The sequence below is a fragment of the Haliaeetus albicilla genome, chromosome 23 (assembly GCF_947461875.1).
Source record: "Haliaeetus albicilla chromosome 23, bHalAlb1.1, whole genome shotgun sequence".
NCBI classification, from domain to species: domain Eukaryota; kingdom Metazoa; phylum Chordata; class Aves; order Accipitriformes; family Accipitridae; genus Haliaeetus; species Haliaeetus albicilla.
This window is the reverse complement of record NC_091505.1, coordinates 16724809-16747031: the sequence shown is the minus strand read 5'-3', so window position 1 is coordinate 16747031 and position 22223 is coordinate 16724809. Positions and strand designations below refer to the sequence as shown.

Here is a 22223-nt window from a genome sequence, read left to right as displayed (position 1 = left end):
AACCAGTCGTTTGTCTTCCTGTGCTATGCCAGGCTGCTGCTGAACAGCTCTGCAACTAGTGATGGGTTAAATAGAACACCTTAAAAATGCGAAGTGGTTATGGGGCTGAGCTGTAGCAGCTCCTTCTGCTTTGTATACAAGAAAGCCACCGGCTGTTCTTCCTGCCTGAACGTTTCCTACAGAAGGGGGGGGGGGGCGGTTAATGAAGGAAAAAAAAATACTGAAAAGGACTAAAGAGCAAAATATCCTTTCCCAGTCTGGGAGGGCTGCTTGGTCGATGCAGCCCACCCCGCGCTGCTGGCCCTGCGGGACGCCTTGCCGGGGTGGCCGGGGCATCGCCGGCCAGGCGCGGCGCGGCGTCGCACCGAGGCTGGGTGGAGGCTCGGCTCGGCTCGGCCCGGCCCGGCCCGGCCCGGCCCCGCCCGGGCGTTGCCGGGCGCCGCGCGGGGCCTCGGGCCGGGCCGTGGGGCTGAGGCTCTTTTCCGTGCGGCGGGCACAAAACCCAGCGTCTACCAGCCTGGGCCGCTATGAAACGGTCTCTTTTATTGGTCGGCTGCCCTGGCCTGCTGCTGCAAGGATAAACGCCATTGGACGCTTCCTCCTCCCATGCGCAGCTTGGTGCGGGAAATGCCCCTGGTACCGACAATGGCTGCCGGGGCCGCGCCGCACCGCCGGGGGCCGGGCAGCCTCCCGCCCGCCTGAGCGGGGGCGACCGTCGGCTCGTGGCTGATTCTATTTCTCTTTTTCCTGCAGGTTGCTGAAAAGTGCCTTTCCTGAAGCCACCGCTGCTTGGATTTCTGTCTAGGGCTGCCTCTCTCTGCCCCTCGCCCCCCTCTCTTTTTAATTCGGCGTTGCTTGCGGTTCGTGCCCTGACGGCAACTCCTCCAGCCTTGCCCCCCCCTTTTTTTTGCTCCCCACTTACACGCAGTTCGCTCAGCCATTTTATTTTTTTTTTCTTCCCCCGAGTATGTAGCAAATATTTAAAAGAAAAGAAAGAGGAAAAAAAAATTCAGACGTCCTTTTGCTCGTTTTGATGCTCGCGAACCGTAATTTTTAGAAGCAAGAAATAGAAGGAAAAAAAAAAACAAACCCGAAGTTTTCTCCCCAAGGACCGAGACCATTCCACAAACTGAAGTGCTGCCAGCAGCATATGCTTTTTGCAAGAATAATTGAAACCATTAACTGGAGAGCACAGAATTCTTTTGAAAGTCTGCCAGTTATTTGCAAGTAACTTCGGCAGTGGCACAAAATATAACACTTATATTTTAACTTCTACAATTGCACTTTTAGGAGCTGGCCTCTAATTTGATTTTCAGTTGTTCTGATAAGATTTCTATTTTATGATTGGCTTTATGTTTAATTCTTGTTTAAACAAACACGATTTGACTTAAATGAAAACCTAAGTGCTGATGAATAGGAGTTCTACCAAAGCAACAAGTTAGTTATTTCTTCACGTTTAACTTGAATTCACTTTTTTACCCTTTTTTTAAAAAAAAAAGAAGAAAAAAAAAGATCAGCAGTAAATATTGCCCTGAAGAAGGGTGCGATTGCTTGCATTTTAATTTTTGTTTTTTAATATGGCTGTAAACGTTTCCCTGGTTCGTGATACAAAATGGCTGACGTTAGAAGTGTGTCGAGAGTTTCAGAGAGGTACTTGTTCTCGGTCTGATGCAGAGTGCAAGTTCGCCCATCCGTCACGGAGTTGCCATGTGGAAAATGGTCGAGTTATTGCCTGCTTTGACTCCCTAAAGGTGAGGACTGTCTAACGCGTGCATTACCTAAGCTCACTTGCTTTTCCTTCTCTTCTGAATGGCTCGGCGTGCTGGGGTGTGGGATGTGCAGAACAACTGTTTATTGCTCTGTTTCTGCAGGGAGGATGCTGCTGGTGCGGGATGTAGCTCCTGAAATCTAGGCTGAGTCTGACATCAGGTGCAATTGCCTGGAGTGCCAGGCATTGCAGGGAGAGAGGATTTTATCCAGAGTATTTTCCGATGGTAGCTCAGGTCCGATATAGCTGTCCTCGAAATGGAGAATGCACGTTGTGGGCAGCAAATGAAACTGAAATGAGAAAAGTAGAGAACTGAAACCCAGTGCTTTAATTTGTGTCCAGAGCACATCGGCTGCGCATTCGGTGCAGGGATCTGAAATGTGCTTTTAATGAGCAGAAATGAAAGCAGCATTTTAAGATAATGAATCAGCTTTATGTGTGTTTCCTGGAGACAGAGTCGCAGATGCACTCTAACGCTGTCCTGTAGATGAGGAACAGCCAAAATATTTGGAGAGCAGCGCTCCCAGAAAAAAGGGCGTTGGGAAAATGCTTTCTGCAAGGGACATGCAAACATGATGGCTCTGCTAGGCCTGCCTGATTTACAGCTGAGCCTTTTTGCTAGTGCTTATCTTTGCAGAACAATTTTGCAGGCAGTAAATGGCTCTTGGTTACTTGTCACTATTGGAGCTCCAGGGGTGACTTTCAAAATTTACCAAATAGCTGGGGTCTGAGTTGGGGCGGGAGGATGGGGGGCTCACAGGAGGGAGAGGTGAGCATCTCTGTTTGGGGTTGCTTCACTGTGGTTCTTGGGAAAGGAATGTCCACTTTTTTTTTTTCTTTTTCCCAAAAGTGTGGCTCCTAAAAGGTGTTTTAAGTAGGGTGGTAAAAACCCTGAGACAATATGGGTAACTGATTGCTTTTGAGAGCTCTTGGCATTGTATTTTATGTTTTGATCGAGTAATTAACCTGTTTGAGTTCCTAGAAGGAATCTGGTAAATTTTACAAGCTTAGAAGTTTTCCCTTGAACTTCAACTGTTGCTTGAAAAGATTTGGATTTATTTGTATGAATATAACGAGTAACAGAACTGGTGGAATTATGTATGCACAGGTTCAGACTGGGGCTGGATCCAGTCTAACATGGATTTACCCATTTTATTACTGTTTGTGGCTTCTTCATATTTTGACTGCTGTTCCCTTTTACCAAGAAGCTCAAGCTTCCTATTTGCATTCGGTTTTGTTCTTTTTAATCTGATTATATGCAATGAGTCTTAGTTATACAGTGACTTTCAAATGTTCATTTGCATTGCTGGTTTGCTGACAGTGAGAGACAAAAATATTTTTATCGGAGGGAAAATAACTCATGTTCTTTATGCCCTTGAAACTTTTGAATTGTAGCCAGTGGCAGTGCAGATACTTTGAATGAAGAGATTAATATGTTTACATTTTATAGCATTTATTTGTGAAACGAAAGGAGTGCTCTCATGCTGTGTAGGGTAGTACCATGCCCCTTGCAGAACTTGCCTAATGTTTGCAGCGTCCTGGGGAGATGTCCCCTGTGCAGCCACCCAGCTTGGCTCAGCTCTGAGCTGTGCTGTAGTCCAGTGTCACCTGGTGGGTGACACTTCCCCATGTCTGTTTGTGGCGCAGTGTCTGCAGCATGCTCAGGCTCTCTGTGCCGACCCTTCTCCGCACAGCTGGGGCTATGAGATGTGCAGGACCAGGTCTATGGGTAGCTGGGGTTCAAATCCTACCCACTGGCACAAACAAGCACTTCTCCTGCTTCAGCAGCGGGCAATGAGATGGGGAACACAGTGTTGAGAATGCAAAAGAAATGCCAAAGGAGTAGGGTATGATCTTCTACAGCTCAGCCTGTTTCCCATGTAAATGGCTGTTAAATAATGTTCTTGTTGCAGTTTCCTCTTGACACAGTAGCAGATGCCCAGTATGTGCTAGTTAAGTGGCCTGAATTTTCCAGGGAACAGATTTTCTAGATTTTTCAGGCTTAGGAAAGCCTTGTGGAGGGCCGACAGCTCTGCCTTTGGGAAGTAGACCAGGAGGAGAGGTCAGACTCTGCCGAGCACTTGGCCAAGGGTTGATGATGGGACTGTTTCTGCACCCCACTTCTCAGACAAGAAGGGGGTCTTGGAGTACTTCCTTCCTCCAGACCCACGGATCAGGTAGCTGTCACTGGGCATAGCCCCAGTTCTGCTGTGCCGTGGAGAGGTGCGGTCTCCAACGCTGCAGCCTGTGTGTGTGCGTACACCATGCGTTTTGCAGTGGAGATAACCGCCCTGGTGACTAAACTCTCGAACAATGGTCTTTCTGTTCTTGAACTGGAGCTGGGCTTGCAAAGCCCTGTTTGCAATAGTGTCAAGGGATTCGTGGTCATAACGGTGGCCTCCCTTACTGGTGACGAGAGAGATGTTACATTCTCAGACCTGTTAAGAAGAGGCTTTACTTGCCCGTCCTGTGGATGTCTTTGTGCGCTCGGCCGCTGTTTCCCTCCGACAGCTGTTGAACACTGACCCTCTCTCCTGTGGAGGGCTCGATAGCTGCTTAGTGCTCTTTTCATCTTTTCACGCCCTGCATTAGCAGAACATCTGTGTTGCTTTATTGGAGACAGGATATAGGATGCTTGCAGCTAATAAGTTTTCCCCTTGTCTTGCAGTCGCCCAGGGCTTTGTTCAGAGGTTGCTTATCTGCATCCATTGTGTAGTGCAGTTGCTTGTGTTTTTTTCTCACAGACCTCTTAAGCCTGAACAATGCCTTCATACAGGAACTTCTGATAACCCAGCATACAATGGTTTTACCTCGCTGGTCAGGTCATGCACAGCATCTATATGCTTACTGCATCTCACTTTTTTCTTTTTTTTTTTCCCCCTCAATCTCATGTAGCGGTTCTGCCTCTGTTGCAGTGGTAAGAGCAGTAATGCTTTCAGAAGCAGTCAGACTGCCTCAGTGTGGGTTGTTTCACCGGTGAATGTGTGCTACCTGTAAGCTTGTGAAGAACACGCAGGACTCCTGAAGGTAATGGGGGGCCTTCACTGGTGCTCGGGTGGGGTTCACCAGGGCATGCTCTGCAGGAGCGTTGTGTCGTTGCGCAATGCTTTGGTCGTGAAATACTGGGTCGTAATTAGGTTGGAAGTGCAGGACTGGATCTTGCTGTCTTGAGCTGCGGTTCTTCGAAGGGGGAGGTTGCACATTTGTAGGCAGCAGAAGGAACCTTTCTCAAGCAGATTGATAGGAAACTTAAAAATAGTTCCTTGTGAGAAGCTGTTCACAGATTTGAATCAGATGCCAAGAGAACTCTCATTCTCTACTCGCGCTTCCCCCCTCATTATTCTGGAAGAACAGTGTTGTCTGAATTAATTTGTGTGAATGGGAGGCTAAGCTGCACTGCTTTGTGGAGGGCAGTGCAGAGGCGCAAGACCCAGCTGCCGCTGGGCCACCCCCCTTCCAGAAGTCACCACAAGGGCTGCTGGGCAGCAGCCAATGCTCTGTGGTACCTCCTAGGCAGGTCCCATGGCACCTCTGAGATGCTTTGAGCAAAGGAGAGAAGTGTACTGTCATCGCTGTAAACCCACATGGCCTTTGGGTACATTCATCAGCTGCTCTCCTGGGCTTGGTTGGTGTGTTCTGTCCCGTGCATAGCTGGTGCTTTTTGCAAGGGTCAGGAAACAGTTTGCTGGCTCGTGGAAATTCATACAAAGACTTGTCGTGGCACTGTGGTGGGCTGTCTGCAAGTGCTTATCAAGTCATTAACCTTCCTATTCAGGCTGGATCAGGCAGGCTCGGTATGAGGCTGTGTGATTCTTAATTCCCTGGCCAGCAAATTGTTAGTTGTGTTCTTAAGTTTCTAAAGATGTCAGCAAGGAGGAAAGCATCATCTTTGGTCACTAGAACCACTAATGGAGCAGTAAGCTGAGAGATGGGGCATTAGGACACAGTGATGTATTATATAAAAATATGTAGGTAATGCACACCAGGTGTTCACAGAGGCTTTGATTTATATTTCTCACAGTTTGGGTATCTGCACTATGGACTCATGGATTAAAAAAAAAATTACAAGCCCGACTTTGTGACGTGTGGTGTGTTTTGTTTTTTTTTTAAATTTGCTTTATGAATGTAGATGTTTCCATATGCAAATCAAAGTTTTGAAGAGCGTTTTGAAAGACAGAAAATAGTGTGGTGAAAATTTCAGGGGTATGATTTTGACTTTGGGAGGTCTAATTTAAAAAACATCGTTAAGCTATTGCGTGTTTCAAAGCAGTTCTATATTTGAAAAAAAAAGGCGAGTTGTCTGTGAACAGGCATAAAATCAAGAGTTAAAAGTACAGTTTTGTCTAAATTGTCTGTTTTCTAAAAGAAGTGTTATTATCAGTAATAGTATGCAAAGTCCCATGGCAATCTAAAAAGTTCACTGTGCTTAGGCAATAAACGTACCATATGATCTTGAAATTGGTGTACCTGAGGCTGTTCCTTATAGTTTTCATGCTAATTTGTACCTGTTTTATGCTGACTTCACTAGAATTATTTCTGACTGTTACTGGTTTGCAATCACATCTTTTTTTTTTTTTTTTAATTGAAATAAACTCCAAACTAGGAAACAACTAAAAACACCCACTAAACTTAGCATATGGTTACGCTTTTACAGAGGAAGAAGAAAGCAAACAAAGCCATAGAGATATTTTTGGAGACACTCTGACTGCATGTCTCAGCTCAGTGTAATGGAGATGCAAATAAACCAGAAGAACAATGTTTAGCCAACTAACCTTTGTAAGAAATCTTCACTTTTCCAATTGTCATTAAGGCACTTAACCTGCATGGCAATAGCATTTGGCGATGAGAGGTAGATATGCAGCAGCTTTCTGCCTTGTCTGGATGCTCATGTGTCTTATGGCACATCATAAGTGCTTTTTATAACTACTGAATCAAACACTGAAAGTCAAGGAAAATGTATTTAGACTCAATTTTATTTATAAGAACTGTTGCTATTGTATTTCTCAAAATAGAGTGGTACTTCAAGGGGAATAGGAGAGCTCATGGAAAAAAATAATATTGAGGCCTGATCCCTTCTTGTCTATGGGTTACAAGCAGCTCCACGTTTTCTCAGCTTAATTTAATTGGCCCACATGCTGTGTATACTCTCTGCAATGTCTCCAGAATTTTTTTGGCACAGCTGTGGGATGGAGACTACTGATGGAGGTGCTCACCTGGCAGTGCCTGTGGCTGAGCACCTTCCAGTGTCTGGACTGCAGATGCTTTCTGTTGGGTTCAGGCTGGTTACTTGGATGGTGCGTAACCTCCCTAGGCATGTTCAGCTTTCCAGGGAAAAGATATACCTTGTTGCTTTAATCTGCCTAGCTGATCTTTCTGTAGGACAGAGGTCTGTGCAGAGCATGTTTGCTTTATTTAGCATTATCCATAGGTTTCTCTCGTGTCCCAGCAGTGTCGCTTCATTTATCTGTGACTTTTTGACAGCTGAACCATGACAGATGAGCACTGGTGAATCTTGCTCTTGTGGTTTAAAAGGTTGCTGCCCTGTGCTGTCCCCTTGCTTCTCTGTTGCAGGTTACTGCCTCTGCAACAGGGTTAGCAGGAGGACAGAGCGACTTAGACGCTGAATATGAAGTCCAGCGTCTGAGCTGAAGTCCCCTTGGTCCTCACTCTGCGTGGAGGTGTTGGGTGATGAATGCATGTAACTGGAAACAGGCTGGTGTTACCTGGTGACTCTGCTGCAGGAACAGCAATAGACAGCAAGGGGCAGGAAGGTCTTACTCATTGCCAGCCATTTGCAAAGATGTAAGGCAGAGTCCTTGGCAGGAATTCCTTGTCTATGCTTTAAAGCAAGCAGGTGATTTTTGAGGCATGCTATGGAGGGAGAAGAGGTTGGCCCAGTCCTTATCTCTGCTGGTTCTTTCTGCAGCTGAACAGCCTCAGCAGAGAACACTTTATCTTGGCCTTTACATTTCCAAGGATGTGTGATTTGTAAAACGTGGTGTTGTCCAGGGGTAACATGGCAAGAAAGGTGGGATGTCCGTAGGTTTCCTGGTGCGTAGTCTAGTTCTGGTGCTACCCTGGAGGGATGCTCCCTTCTCGGCTCATGGCTGGAAGAGTGGAGGAAGTCCTGGGAGTACTGTGTAGCTCTGATGGAAACCATGAGAAGTGAGCCCGTCCCAGTATATAGGGCTTCTTGGGGACTCCTGGAGATATGAGCTGGAGGGGGCCACACTGTTAACTGCCAGTCAGTCGGTACAGAGGTTGCTGCCATCAGTGCAGAGGTGGGTATTAAGAGCCTGTGAGGAAGCTTGCAGGGAGTTGTCTGAAAGGAAATGCACTCTAAAGCTGTCAGTGTGACACTTGTAGTAGCAGCAGTAGTTAAATACTTGGAGTTTGCATTTTCTTAATTGATTAGGCTTGGACAAGTTCCTCCCGAAAGTGTTGGTCCCTCAAATGCCAGATTGGCCTACTTAACAGACCTCAGACTCTTACTCATGTGGAGGGTGGATATTAGATGACTTTGGCTATGATTCCATCAGGCTCAGGCTTCAGGTATTTGCTTTGCAGTGGATGCTCGGCAAATCTAAGCATCTGTGTTGCTTTCCCCTTCTAAAGCTGTAGGACTGTTGTACAGGCTTGGTCAATGCGAACACATTCATCAATTAATAGAGATAACAGTGAAAGTCACTTCTGAACACTTTTCTCCCTGTCTGGTATGTTTTCCTGTGGAGAGGAATATGTCTCTTCCCACTATCCTCTCCCACCTCCAGTGGATCTGTTGCATTGTTCCTCGTCTGACTCCTTTGATGGCACAAGGCAACGTGACTCTTCCCCTGCCCGTTGTGTGGCATTGCTGAAGCCAGGCCTGGGAGTGAGAGTCTCCAAGGCAGTCGTCTTGCCCTCGGGGTGACTTTGGCCTGATGAGTATCAAAGCATCGGTGGGGAGGGACCCTGGTGGGTCTTTGGCACCCATCTTGTGCTGCAAGGTGAAGTCATTGGGACTCTTCTGCCTTCCCATGGACACCTGTAAGCAGAGTCTCTTGGCAGCCCTCCTGGAGGGCCTGAGGGGTGGGCAGCCCCCACTGGGGTGAGCCCGGGGTTTGACTCATCAGGGGGACACTGAACTGATCTCCTGGCTGTGGCAGTGCACCGTCACAGGGTAACACCAGATCTGGGCTTGCGTTTGTAGAAATGTCCTCTGAAGGTCTTTTCTTTCTGAACGTGGAGAGTACCTTCTGTGCCCCAGACCTCCTGACTCCACGTATCTCTTGAGGGCTTGCCTGCATAGGAGCAGATGCCTTTGCTGTTACCTGATGTTTGGGGGTCCCACTCTCATGCGTGGTGTCCCTGGGTCAGGTTCAAGAGGCTGGCAGAGGTGTGGGTACAGGCTGGCATGTTGGGAGGCACTGCCGGTGCAAGGGGCAAGCACAGGGCCACCGTCCTTTTCTTTATTCCTGCAGCTAATGAATTTATTACAGCTTTTCCTTAGGCCTCAGACTTTGTGTGCATTTTCCCTTGAACGTGTTGGAAAGCAGAATGTGGCCACAAATTTGTCCTGAGACCGCACTTTGGAGGCCAGCCTCTTCGGGAGACCGGCCAAGTAAATTCAGCAGTGGGGTTTTCTTGCCAGCCTCACCTCGCCTCTCCTCACCAGCCAGCCCTGGCAGTGTAGGGCCTCTGCTCCTGTCTGCAGCTCCCGATGCCCTGGTCTTTTCCCTGTGGTGTGAGCAAACCACCATCCCCAAAGAATAAAGCCAGCAGCATTTGCATTATTAATATCAGCCAAGAGTAACGTTGGTTTTCTGGTTGGGAAGATGATGGTAAAGTGCTGACTGCTGCTCACACTTGCCTAAAAAAGCAGGAGAGAAATTCTTTTGGGATGTGACTCTAAACCCTTCTGAGCTGCTGTGTGTGCTTAAGCAGATACATTCTGAAACCTTTTATGGGCATATTGCGATGTTGCACGGGCCGTGGCATGCCATCTCCTGCTCCTGAGGCTTACTTTCCCTTTTTTAAGGGCAAAGCCCTCCAGACTGAGGTTCCAGTTCTGCGAAATACTTAAGCCTGCTTTTAAGCACTGTATAATTCCTGTGGGCAGCAAAGAGCTTCTTGTGCTGAAGTGAGCTGTTGCATCAGGTTTTGAGAGAGGGAAATGGTCTTCTTGGCCATTCTCCAAAGGGGGAGAACTGCCTGTGGTCATTTCCTCTGCCACCTTTGGCTGTCCACCTCCACCTGGAGGTTGTGGTCCCACCAAGTCTGCTTGGATCTGCAAGCAGAAGCTCTGTGCCTGTGACCCAGTTCAAATGCAATGCAGTGCTCTGCAAGCCCTGGGGGTTTCCTCTGCACTGGGAGGAGGGAGATGGGGTGCTGAAGCCCAGCTAGCAAGCTGCGGCAGCACTTGCATTTACCCTTGCATGGCTGTGAGTCAGAAGTTGGCCAGGGGAGCACAGAGGGGTGTGTGTTTGTACGGTAAGCTCTGGCACCTCAGTGGGTGCCATGTTGCAAGCTATGGCACTGCCAGATCCACCTGGGGAAGGAAATTCAAACTTTACATCTTCCAGGACTGATCTACAGCAGTAGCTAACACTGGGATTCAAATAGATACCCCAAACCTACAAGCCCCTATCCCTGGACAGAGTTTGGGGCAAAGAAGATTGTTGTAAACATGGAGCCACACTTGGCCACTGTCTTGCTGCTGTGTCAGTGAAGCTACCTAGCTACTTCTCTTGCTCATGATTGCATTAGCCCAGCGAAGCCAGCTGGGGAAAAGGTGGTGGAAGATGCCTTCGAGGAGAATGACTCTGAATGAGCATGTGGAGTTGGTGGATTTCTTCAGCGGCGTAGCATCAGTTTGATGTAATCCGTTTGCTGACAATAGCTTTCTGCCACTTGGTTCACGCATCTGAAGGAGGGTGCAGTAATGTGCACTTAAGTAATTGAGCTGTTTGGAAGCCTTAAATATAAACAAGATGTACCAGGCTTTCTGGAGACCCCATCATCTGACATGTCACACAGAGCGTTTAAATAAGTGGTTAGATTTCCAAGTGAGGAGCTGAGCTCTTTGAAAATCTGCCCCTATAAATATTGTTATGCTGATATTAAATGCTTTGAGGCACTTGGGTGAATGTTGCCCCATACAGGCACAGTTTTTCTTATGGCTTATTAATGTTGTTTTATTGCTGTTCATAAAACGGCAGAGAACGAGGCACTGACCCCCTTCCTTGCCCTGTGTAGCCTCTCACGCTACGTCTGATGATGGCCTTTTGATTAGAAGAAAGGCCAAGGATTTGGAAAACTGGGTTTCAAAGCCATGTGATGATGCAGGCTGCTTTAAAGTGTTGTAATGTCAGTCTCTGTGCCTAATTGCACTTTTTGACCTCACAGGAGCAGTACAAAGAAAATGTCTTTGAAGGCTGAGTGGAGCTGAGCTACTGTAGTAACAAGACTCTGGGTGTTTTAGACAGATGTCCTAACTGAGTAAGCATTTCAAACCCTGGCTCCTTCTAAATGAATAGCTATCAAACATAGTTAGTTCTAATGTGAGCTTACCTGTCTGTTATGAACGCTCCCTCTCCTGTAATGGCAATGAAAATATTCAAATTAACCATAGCTAACGTGTTAGGATAGTAAAATCTTTCTGCTGTGCATGCGGTAGGAAGTACATGGCACAAAAGTAATGCTGATCTCTGCTCCCAGGAGCCTTGGCGCTTTACTTCTGACTCTCTGAACATCTGGTTAGTGTTTGGCCTTGGTTTTGGGTTTTTGTGACGTGGTTACTTGGTGTCCCCGCCATCAGAGCAGTTGGAGGCTGTGATGCTGAAGTGGCGGGTTTTTGACCTCTAACTCTATGTTTTTACCTCCTCTATCTGAAGCCAGCACCTGAGCATGGCTCTGTGTTGTTCCCTACGTGCTTGAGCTCCAAGATGGAAAGCTGGGAGCTGGAGGTACCTTTCTGCAACATTTAGCTTAAAGCTGTGGGGAAGGTGCATATTCCTGGGAGGGGACAGTTGGCTTGCTGGGACATGATCATACTCAAACCAAGCAATTCCCCAAGTTTGTAGTGAAATGTTACGGCAGATGGCCTGCTTACAATGCAGGATATTATTAGAACTATGATCAGTGCTAATAAGGTCATTGGCAGCGGGGGAGGAGGTCTGTGTCTGACCTTGTTTGAAAGGTGGCAGCCTGTGCTCTGGGGGAGTTTTTCTCTTGTAAGAGTGGAATGTGGATGTTTAAAACAAGCTACTTTGTTTATTAATCTGCCTGCACAGTAAAGAGAAAGACCCACTGCCCAGACCAGCGTGCCTCCTGCAAGGATGCTAGGGATGCTGCTGGCCCCCACCCCTTGCTGGGGTGGCTGCCCAGAGAACCATTAAAAAGTGGAGATGAATTCTGCTTTAATTAACAGTCCTGAGAGTGAGAACCAGGAGCAGTTTAGCTAGTCCTGCAGAACGGGTATGGTGTCACAAGGCATTGCCCAGTCAGATGGCTGGTTAGTGGTGTGCATCGAGTCTTACCGTGCCTCTGAACATACTTAGCTGAACATACTCTGCATTAACACAGCACTTACTTTTAGCTGGTCTCTCCTACACAGGTATCAAAAAAAGCCCTAAAACAACCACTACAGACAGGAGTGTTGGGATCAGCTGAGTTGCATTAGTGATGCCAGCATCTCTGCCCAGCAGTACCCACACCAGGTTTTGATGAGGATTTAAGCCATTAGCCCGAACTGTGCTGCTTTAACTGTATTTGTCTCCTTACTTCTGCTTTGAGTGAGCAGCTCTGGGTGCTTATTGAGCGAAAACAGCTTTCAAACAGAGGGGCAGTTGGGAAAGCATGGAGTATCTAGCTGGGATGGAGGAGATGGCCAGGGGCAGCACAGACATGGCAGTGCTGCAGCCAGCCTGCCTGAGAGCGCAGCCGTCATTAGACAGCGCTTCCTTAAGTCCTTATTATCCGCAGGGGCACGGCTGGTGCTGGGAACAGTCACACGGAGATTAGGTCCTTAAAGAGCCCTGCTACAGCCGAGTAAAGTTTGAAAACAAAACCTCAGTGTGTAATCCTAACCGTGCTGGCTGATCCCGCTGACTGGCGTTTCTTCCTCTTGCTGTCAGTTCCTGAAGGATCAGAGTGTGAGTAAAGCTTGCTTTCTCGCCGTTAAGTGATTCTTGATCCCGCACGGTCGTTTTGTGCGGTGTTGTGCTGTGTGCAGTGCTTGGGCTCTGCTCCTGGGGTCCCTTCCATGTGGTGCTGCAGATGCTAAGTGCTGAGTTTGGCAGGAGGAAGCAAGAGCCTCGCAGGGTTGGACATTTCAGCCCATGCAATAGCACCTGAGTAGCCAGGGCAGTGGGGAGTTGAAAGCCTGACACGTGGATGAGCCTGCAAGGAGGGCTTTGGCAGGTCATCCAGGTATGGCAGAGGTGGTGGTGTTTGATGTCAGCTGTTAGGAAGGAAAGCGCTTTCCTCCCCATGAGGGAGTCTTGTTTCATAAACCAGTGGATTTTGAAGACAGAGAGTTGTCTTTGGAGGGGATGTCGCTCCTTTGCAAATGCTGTAGGTGAAGGCATTGAAGATGCACCTGGTGCTTTCTGCAGGAGCCCTCCCAAATCTTGCTCCCATGGTGCAAGACTTGCAGCCTTATGCCCTGTTTCTCCTTTCTGCTCTGTTTCCTCCTCCCTTCTGGGTTTATTTGTCCCCTAGCCCTCCTGCAGCTCCCCTGTCCTCTCCGTCCCTGTCGTTAGGTGTGGTGTCTGCAGGGACCGGACAAGGCAACCCAGGAAGTCTCTTGCCCTCCGCCTCTCCTGTTGCTTCAGCAGTCATTTTCATTTCTCGTTGCATCTGCAGATGAAGACGTAATCATCATGGTTACCTCCCAGCAGACTTTGGCTCCCCACTGTGTCAGTCGTGTTGCCTGTAAAGCCTCTGTGGCATGCTGCAGGGTGGGAGCTGGAGCAAGGCAAGCAGGCTGGGTGACTCAGAGGCATTTGGAGTAGGAGAGCAGCCAGGGTTGATAAAAGCTGGACAGGGATGTCTGAAACCTTCACCAAGCTGCAAGAGATGGACTGCGAGGGAAGGAGGTGGGGGTGACTCTGGGGAGGAGCAGAGCGGCTCCCCAGGGCACTCTCCCACGGGATGGGGGAGCTCAGGGATGTGGCAAGGACCCCTGCCACCCATCACTGTCGGCTTTATCAGCATCTGCTGGCTGGCGCAGCGCAGCAGGGCACGGATTACCCTGCAGCACCAGCACAGCCTCCTTGCCAGCTCCGCGTCATGCTTCTGCCACCGGAGCCCTCTCAAACTGCTCCTGCGCCACAGTTCAGAGAGGTGGGGGGGGGGGGGGGAAGTCCCTTGGGGGCTGAGAGGCAAATGGGCAGGGCAGGATTGCTTTTAGTTAGCGATGCAGAGATGGGAAGGGTAGGCTGCCTGCTGCCGGGAGGCAGGAGCTCAGAAAGCATCAAGGGCATCGCAGTTGCAGCTCTGCAGCTGCAGCAGTCCAGCACGGAGTGGCTGGCATGCAGTCTCGGTGTTGCTGAGGCTTCCCCTAGCCACCTGGGGTTTTTCCACCAACTCTGGTGTATTTAAACTGAAAACTCTTCAGGCTGGGACTGTCTCATTCTGTGTTTGGGTAGTAATTGGAGAAGGACCCTGAGCTGTAGCATCGATGAGTATTTGTATACCCACAGCCAAAAATCCCCTGCTGCGGCCTCGCACGATAAAGCACAGATTGAATTAAGAGGATTTTCGTTGTTGTTGTTTTGTATTTCTCTGCATGGGTTTTTTGAAGAGTCCACAGTAATGTAAAATCTTTAGAAGTCTTTACTTGGAATAGAGCTCACATTAGCTAGGACAGAAATGCCACTGAAATTTTTTTGTTGTTGTTTTGATTGTACTAATTCTCGGAGAATGATTTTAAGCATCCTGTTGGAGTTTAGCCAGCCAGAGGAAAAGTGTTAGCACTTTCCTTAATAGTCCTTCTTTCTTTGTATCAGAGGTACTTGCACAAAAGTTTGTGCAGGGATTTCCGCTGGAGCCCTATCAGAAGTCCATCTATCTTGGTTTAAGCGAGTGAGAGCATTTTTTCCAGCCGGGTGTTCGCTGACGTCGGCACCGGTCGTGCTGCATTCCAGACTCGCTAATGACACTGGAGCTTCTTTGCAGCTACTCCTCTCACGTGGATGGAGAGGCTGCAGATGTCCTCAGGAAAGGTCACTCTTCCTTGCAGAAAAAAATATCTCCTAGCCTGATCTGGTATGGGCCCATCTCACCTAAAGCAAATGAATGCATTGCAGCTGACTCATCCTGGCAGCACCCGATCAGGGTAGTGAAAAGTCTATTTCTTGTTGCCCTTTTAGGAAGGGATTGTGCTGTGTCTGAAGGTATCTCTTATCTCTTGTCAGTGGCAGAAGCGGAATACATGGTCAGGTGTCTGCCTGCCTGCCTAAGGAACTTATGTTGTCAAGACTGCTTTCTAATAGAAAGCAGACTTTAAAAGCTAATCCTTGCATTCCTCCTCGTCTACAAAAGGTTGAGCATCAGGCGGTCTGTACTGCACCAGTGACCGGGACACGGATAAGCAGCTCGGAGTAGAAGTTGAGGGCAGGAGTTTGGAAAGCAGAGCAGTAATATGGAAAGGGCAGAAAAAACCCACAGTAATTTGATCAGTTTGCTTTTTGTGACTGAAGCCTGAATAAGCAAGCACGTCCACATGGATATGCTTTAGTTGTGTCTACCTCCCCCAGCTTTTCTCTTGTGCTCTCAAACCTAAATAAGTGAATCTGGCAGTTATTAAAAACACAAACTCCAAAAACTCAAGCAAATGAAACGAAAGCCCTGATCCATTCCATTCCTGTTGGTCTGCTGGGACAGACGGACAGACGGACACACATGCACGCACACACATGACACATTCCTTTCTTCAGCTGTTCTGGCACTTATACCAGTGCCACTCAGAGGAGAATTTAGGTCAGGATTTCAGGCAGGGCAAAAGTTGCATCCTGCAGGAGAAAGTGGATACATCCACCCAGTAAGGCTGTACAACCTTTTCAGTCTCCTGTCCTACAGCTCGTTACAGGACAGGGAACAGATCTAATCAGCAGCTACATGGAATTAACCTTTCAGCATCTGAAATCATGGTTTCTACAAAATGCATTATCTGTTAATCCCCATTCCTGGCATTATATGGAGAAAACAGAACTCTGTTTCTAGATTTTGGGGTCTTAGGGCTCTACATCATGCAGTGACTGAATTCTGGGTTTGTAGGTCAGCGTGGAGTACAGGGTGAGCAGAAAGCCTCCTTGAACAGGCTGCCTTGCAGCCTCCATGTTGACTCATGTCCTGGGAAGGGTTTATTACTTGACTGTGCGCCGTTAGGAACAGGAGCGTGCTTTGGCTGGGTGCGGTAAGGAGTGTGAATCTGCACAGACCATCGTGAGACTTGATAACAGACTGGGGGGAACAGGGGTCTGCAATGAGTATTGTAATGAGGACAGGTAGAAGTTTTGCTCTGGCTGAGGCTGTTTTAATAAATCCATCATAATTTAACAGGTTTTCACATACTGGCACAGAATTTGTCATCCTGTCTGTTAAGGCTGGCTGCCTGTGTGGTACTTGTGACTAGTGCATGTGAACTGTGGTTAAATATGTCCCCCTGCTTGCAGTTTTATCCCAGAACTGTGTTATTGTAAAATTCTTCTTTTGCCCATAGAGTTGGCAGTGCATTATCTTTTGGCATTGCAAGTGCATCATGTTTACCTCCATGGAAAAAGGCTGTCCTGTTGCAGCTGCAGCTTGCTGCGCTGCTCGGTGGGCTCAAGTCCTAGCAAACATTTACACTGCCTTAACCTCCCTCTCACTTGAGATGGTAGCAAAGATCAGGCACATATCTGCTTTCTAGTGCCAGGCACTTCTTAAAGAACACTTCTGATGGTGTTTTCTTAAAAGAAAAATCCCCTCTGTGACTTAAATGTGCATATGTTACTGGCTGTAATAACACGGTAAAATAGATCAGTCTGCAAAAGCTAACTGAGGTGGAATATTTGCCTAGGGCAAGGCAGGCTTTCTTTTTGTTTGGTTTTTTTCTTTGTTTGTCTTCCTTCCTTTCTCTTCAAGCCTTGCTGCCTCCTAGATGGAGGGCTGTGATTCAATGTCGCTTGGCCTGGATGCCCTCTTTGGAAGCCAGGGCCTGTGTGAGATGTGTGGTCCTTGCCTGCTGTGCTTAGCAGGCTGCAAGAGCTCTCTTGAAAGGTGCTTTTTGTATCTGCGCCTTTAATCCTCTGACCAGCAGCAAGTTCATTACACCATGAGTGTGAAATTTGAGGCCAGGCATGGCCAGAAAGATCTGGGGTCCTTGCTCAGAGGTGAGTGAGAGCATGTGGAGTTAGGGGCACACAGTCAGCCCTTCTCATGGTAGTCTGGTAGCTTCTCCACAAAGCCAGAGCGAAGGGGAGGCGGAGGGAGTGCTGTGCACAAACTTGCCCGGCACGTGTGGCTGAAGCAGGAGCACGAGGACAAAGCTTGGTCTTTGGTGAACCTGACTGTAGCCAGAGAGGCACCACTATGGGAGAAGGTGGCTGGAGGGGTGGGCTTCGGTGTGCGACAGGGAAGAGACGAATGGGAAGGAGCGAAGGGAGCCGAGCAACGGGACAGAGGAGTAGAAGTAGGAGAGGAGCTGGCGACATCAGGGTGAGGAGCAGGGGGAGCTGGCTTTGCTCTCTTTCTCTCTGCTGTTAGGCAGATCTCAGCCAAGAAGAGAAAGGTGTCCTGTACCTTGGAGCATCAGACCCCTGGGCTCTGACGGACGTCTGGGAGCAAATCTTGGGGTGGCGACTGAGGGTATCACCCTCCTGTATTGCTGCATCTGCCTGCTCCGCTGCAGTCATTTCCTTTGGTGGCTTAAGCTAATGCACAGAGGGACTGTCGTGTCCTGTTCTGACATATCTTGGTGTTTCCAGCTGAAGGGTGGAAAGCCAGGGTGGCAGTGCCACGGCGTGCCCCAGCAGGAGCCATCAGCATGCTTGGCAGAGCCCAGCCAGCATCCTTCCCCGCTCAGGGCACTGCTGCGTTACCCCCTGGCAGCCCCTCAGTAGCTGAGGCTGAAGCACATCCTGCAGAGTTATTTTTTCCAGACTGAAGATTCTCCCTGGGAATTGTCAGCCCAGATGGAATTAATATTTTTTTTAAAGTTTTTTTCATTATTTTTTGAAAACCAGGAATCTGTTTGTGCCCATTAAGCTGTTGCTTTCTGAGCAAAGCAACAACACAAACAAAAATTGGGCTAATCCTTAGTTGGTAAATTGTTATATTCTGCCAAGTTCTAAAAAAAAAAAAAACCACCTCAAAACAACACAGCAAACGCAGCCACCCACAAATCTTTTTATTTGCAACTTCATTTTGCTTTCCAAAACACAGCAAGAATAAGGTTTTCTGAGCATGGCTTTGCCCTCTGCAGGACAGGAGGGAGGGTTTGGGTTGGACACTTCGTTATCAATCTCTGCTCTTTGCTGTTTGCCATCTCCCTTGTGTAAACTCAAGGAGTGAGGCTGACGGAGGTGGTCACGCGTCCGATATTTGTATTCATGAACACAGTGCTTTAACATTTATTCTCCTGGGCTTTAATGTACTTTGCTTGCTTCTGTCTACGTGTGGTTTGCCTGCTGCAATTGTAATATTCAACAGACACTGTAGGTAGAGGAAGGTCAGAAGCATCAACTTTCCATATGACCTTGACAGATTCAATCAGCCAGTGAAAGTTGTAGAATTGAATTATGGGCTTTGCAATGAAAAAGTGGTTTAAGGGACAAGAGAATCTTGTATACACTTGGTATTTTCAAAAGCTGGCCTGGTGTAATAGCAATTGGGAGGGACAGAACTGAGGGAGACAAAAGGTGGAAGACATATTAGAAGTTTTATTTTGTTTGTTTTTCTGTGGGGTTTTGTGGTGGTTTTTTTAATACACTACTTGTGCAATATTGTTCCAGAGACTGGTGTGGGTTTTTTGTAATTTATTACAAAAGAAAAATCAATGACATGCCAGTGTTTCTATCTTCCAGGTAGAATTGATCTCTTTACAAATAGTCCCACTTTTAAACATTCACCCACAGGAATATTAACATTGCAAGATGTCACATGCTTTGCATCCTACTTTAAATACGTGCAGTGATCCCAGGGCTAAACATGCTCCTAAAGGTGCTCTTTTTACCCGGTGCTAAATGCCGTCCTTCGTAATTGTTATTGATCAGTTGCTTGAGGAGGTCTGTGGCCAGGGATGTCTGTAAAAGCTTATTTCACTTGGAGAGAGACTGTATTTGATACTGTATTAAAGAAACCTATTTTATTGTGCTTTTAACATTCCTGAACCTGGGAGAGTAGTGGAATAATACTTGGAAGACATTAAAAATGATCAGTTTGGAGCTCTAAATTGATGATACTACTATTCTGTTTTAACCTCATTTCAAATATGTGGTGGTAACAGACTGATACGGTTCACAAAATGTAGCCTAATCAAAATGTATTGGCGAATACAAAAGAAGAGAGCTCGATGAAGTCTTTATTCCTCTCTTTTGTGGAAAGAGATTGCTGTTCATTGCAAGTAGTAATCTCCCAGATAAACGTGTTTTTCTGCACTGTGGCTCTACAGCTCATAAAAAATACACTTTGACAGTGCTGTACTCTTTTAATATATATTTCTTAGACTTGGTAAACACTGTCCATTGCTTGGAGCAAGCAAAAATGTTCCACAAACAAAAAATGTTAAAATCAATACACGTTTTTCATTGAGCATAACAGAGCATACCATTGGCCTGAATGAAGAGAGCTTGGCAGGAGAACAGAGCTGGAAAGAGTTGTCAAGATGTAAAAATATAATGAAGGAGCTACAGGGCTTTTCCCCAACAAAATAACTGCTCCGAGTTTGTAAGAACCTTCAAGTATAACAAACAGCTTGGAATGAAAATCCTGCGTGAAAGCAGGAGGACAACCACGACCTCTTTGTGCTGTCCTGGGGAAATTCAGCAGAACATTGCTGTATTCAGCAATGTGGAAAAGTAAAACTTCACTCAGAGCAGCTCTCGGTTTCCCTAATTGCCAGGTGAATGAGGATTTGGGAGTTTAGGCTGGTGCCTGTGGCTGCTTAGAGTCTACTGGAATACAGCAGTTGCATGTCCCCCCTGTTTCTAATTAAAGTAAATAATAACAAAAAATGCCGGGGTGATGGTACTTGCATAAATACTTGAGCTCCATGCTAACGAGCCATCTTTTCTGTATGGAGCTGGATTTGCCTTCTGAGTTCAGTGGTTTGAAGTTATTGGCAAAGCTGTGAGTAACTGTCACTGGTTAAGGTGATACCAAAAAGGGAGACAAGGATGTAGAAATGCTGCTGTTTCTGCTTTGTTTTTCTCTTCTGCTCTGGTTTGAGCTGTGTAACAAAAACAAGCTTGACAAACATTTTGAGGCTGCAGAGTTTGTGAGAGAGTCCTAGATAAGCATGTTTGAATCCCAGCAGAGTGCATCTGATCTTGAGAAACCTGTTGTCCAAGTGCTTTGCAGTTTTATACACACTGTTGGAATGGGCTGGCATCTGCAGTGGGATTTGTCCACGCTGTGCACCTGTTTGTTCCCAGAATTTGCATCTGATGACTGTCTCTTGCACTGGTGTGAGTGAAGCAATGTTATGTGCTCAGTATACTACTTTTATATATATATACATGTATACACTGGTGAAATTGTTCACTTGCTAAACTGTGCCACACAGTGGGAAGCATGTCCCCTGCTTGGGCAAAATGCTGCTGTTCCTCACATAATGCCTATTGATGGAGACCTGTCCATTTGTACGATAGGTAGATGACCAAAGCCCCGTCAGCTTGGCCATGTGCCACAGTGGGTGTGTCTGGTGGCAAGGGGCAGCTTGCTTTCCAGTCCTGTGATGGAGAAGAGGTTCAACACAGCGTAGTCCCCTGAGCCAGTGGCACAGGGGCACAGCCTGTTCAGCCCTGGTTTGTGTCTGTGATAGAGGTTGGCTTTCATAGACAAAGGCCGGAATGAGAAAGAGATGGAGGTGTTACAGGTCTCTAGCAGTGTTTGTTCAGCAGTCGCCTCAGCTGGCTGTTGGCAGCTTTTGTCTGGACTCGAATACATTTGCAAAAATGATGCTGACGTTTTCTTCCTCCTGTCCTTCCTTCCATCTCCTTGCAAAGCAAAAATATCCCAGCAGAGCGGTCACGGGTGAGATGGGGAGGCTGAAGAGCAGCACCGGTGTCCTAGAGCCAGGGATTTTTGTCTGTTTCCCATTCCGTCTGTGTTTTTCTAACTCACTGGACATAAAATGAGTTAGACCCTACCTGGACTGAAGTGGCTGTGTTCAACCTGCTTTTTTAAAGTTGCAGAGGGATATAACTGTTTTTTTAAGCCTAAACACCTACAGTTACTTGGCCTGCCAGGGCACTGCCCCACAGCTGTAGGGAGAGAACTGGGCAGACTGGGACTGTGTAAAATGCACCAGCCTCGCTTCAGCAGGGTGAACACAGCACGTCTGCTTGGTTTGCTCTGAGGGTTTTCTAGCTGCCTTGCACTTGCACGTGCCACTGAGCTTTGCTCTGAGCTCTCAGTTCAAAAGGACCCAAACCTCTTGTCATAGCTGCCCAACGTCACCTGCTTTCATTTGAAATCATGCAAAACATCAAGGTTCACTCATTTCAGTCAAAATCAAGTCTAGGCTTGCTCAGAAAGGGCTTGACCTGACATTCATTGAAGCCATGAAATTCAGTCACTGTTTCAGTGGCAAGCTGGGGCTGCCTTGAGAGTGCTAGGAGCGTTGGTAGCCCGGGGAGCTTGCAATAGATATTCAGGTTTTTCCACTGAAGCTGTGTGGAAAGGCAGGTCTGACTCTTGTCCTCTGTACCCCAACAAAAGATGTCCCTGTTCACCTGAGCAGCCCCAGATCAGAGCTGACACACTGCTGCCACAGCTCAGAGCATAGTTCAGAACAGCATAAAATCTGAAGAGGTTTCTCAAACAACTGCAGGGGAGCTCAGCAGGGCCAAAGTAACACCTGGGGTGTTTTTAGCAGTTTTCTTCTCAACTGTGTGTGCAGGCTCAGGGAGGTGGCTCTTTGGACCCAAAGGTGGGAAGTTCAAAGAAGTTAGGCAAAGCTCATCTTAGAGACGTTGCAAAATTGTGGTTTGTGCTCTTTATGGGCTGTTTGAATCCTATTTCCAGCAAATTATGTATTCACGAACCGTACTTATTCCTAGCTAGAACACGCATTTCACAGGGTCTATATTATCCATACCTGGAAGCTACCAGATTAACCTTAACTCTCGCATTTTTATCCACATGCATTGAAATTGAAACTTCTGCATGATAGGAAGTCTACATTGCTTCCCTTCCCTTCGAGGCTGATTGCCATCTGGTAATGCTAACTAGAAGATACGTTTTGCTTTTTGTTTTCAGCTATGATTTG

The 22223-nt window shown here is 47.4% G+C and overlaps 1 protein-coding gene across 10 annotated transcripts in view; it reads left to right on the top strand.

Annotated features, from left to right (window-relative positions):
* MBNL3 (muscleblind like splicing regulator 3) overlaps positions 1–22223 on the top strand; it is a 97508-nt gene that overhangs the window by 33161 nt on the left and 42124 nt on the right. For 7 of the 10 annotated variants that reach the window (XR_011329509.1, XR_011329508.1, XM_069811403.1 and 4 more), the window contains exon 2: positions 754–1751. The exons of 2 other annotated variants lie outside the window; for them this stretch is intronic. Coding sequence is in view for 6 of the 8 variants with exons in the window: in XM_069811403.1 (XP_069667504.1) it covers positions 1578–1751 (174 nt within the window). In the remaining 2 variants the exon portion in view is untranslated. Of the gene's footprint in view, positions 1–450; positions 619–753; positions 1752–22223 lie in introns of those variants that run through there. One more of the 10 variants, XM_069811401.1, reaches the window with a different exon arrangement.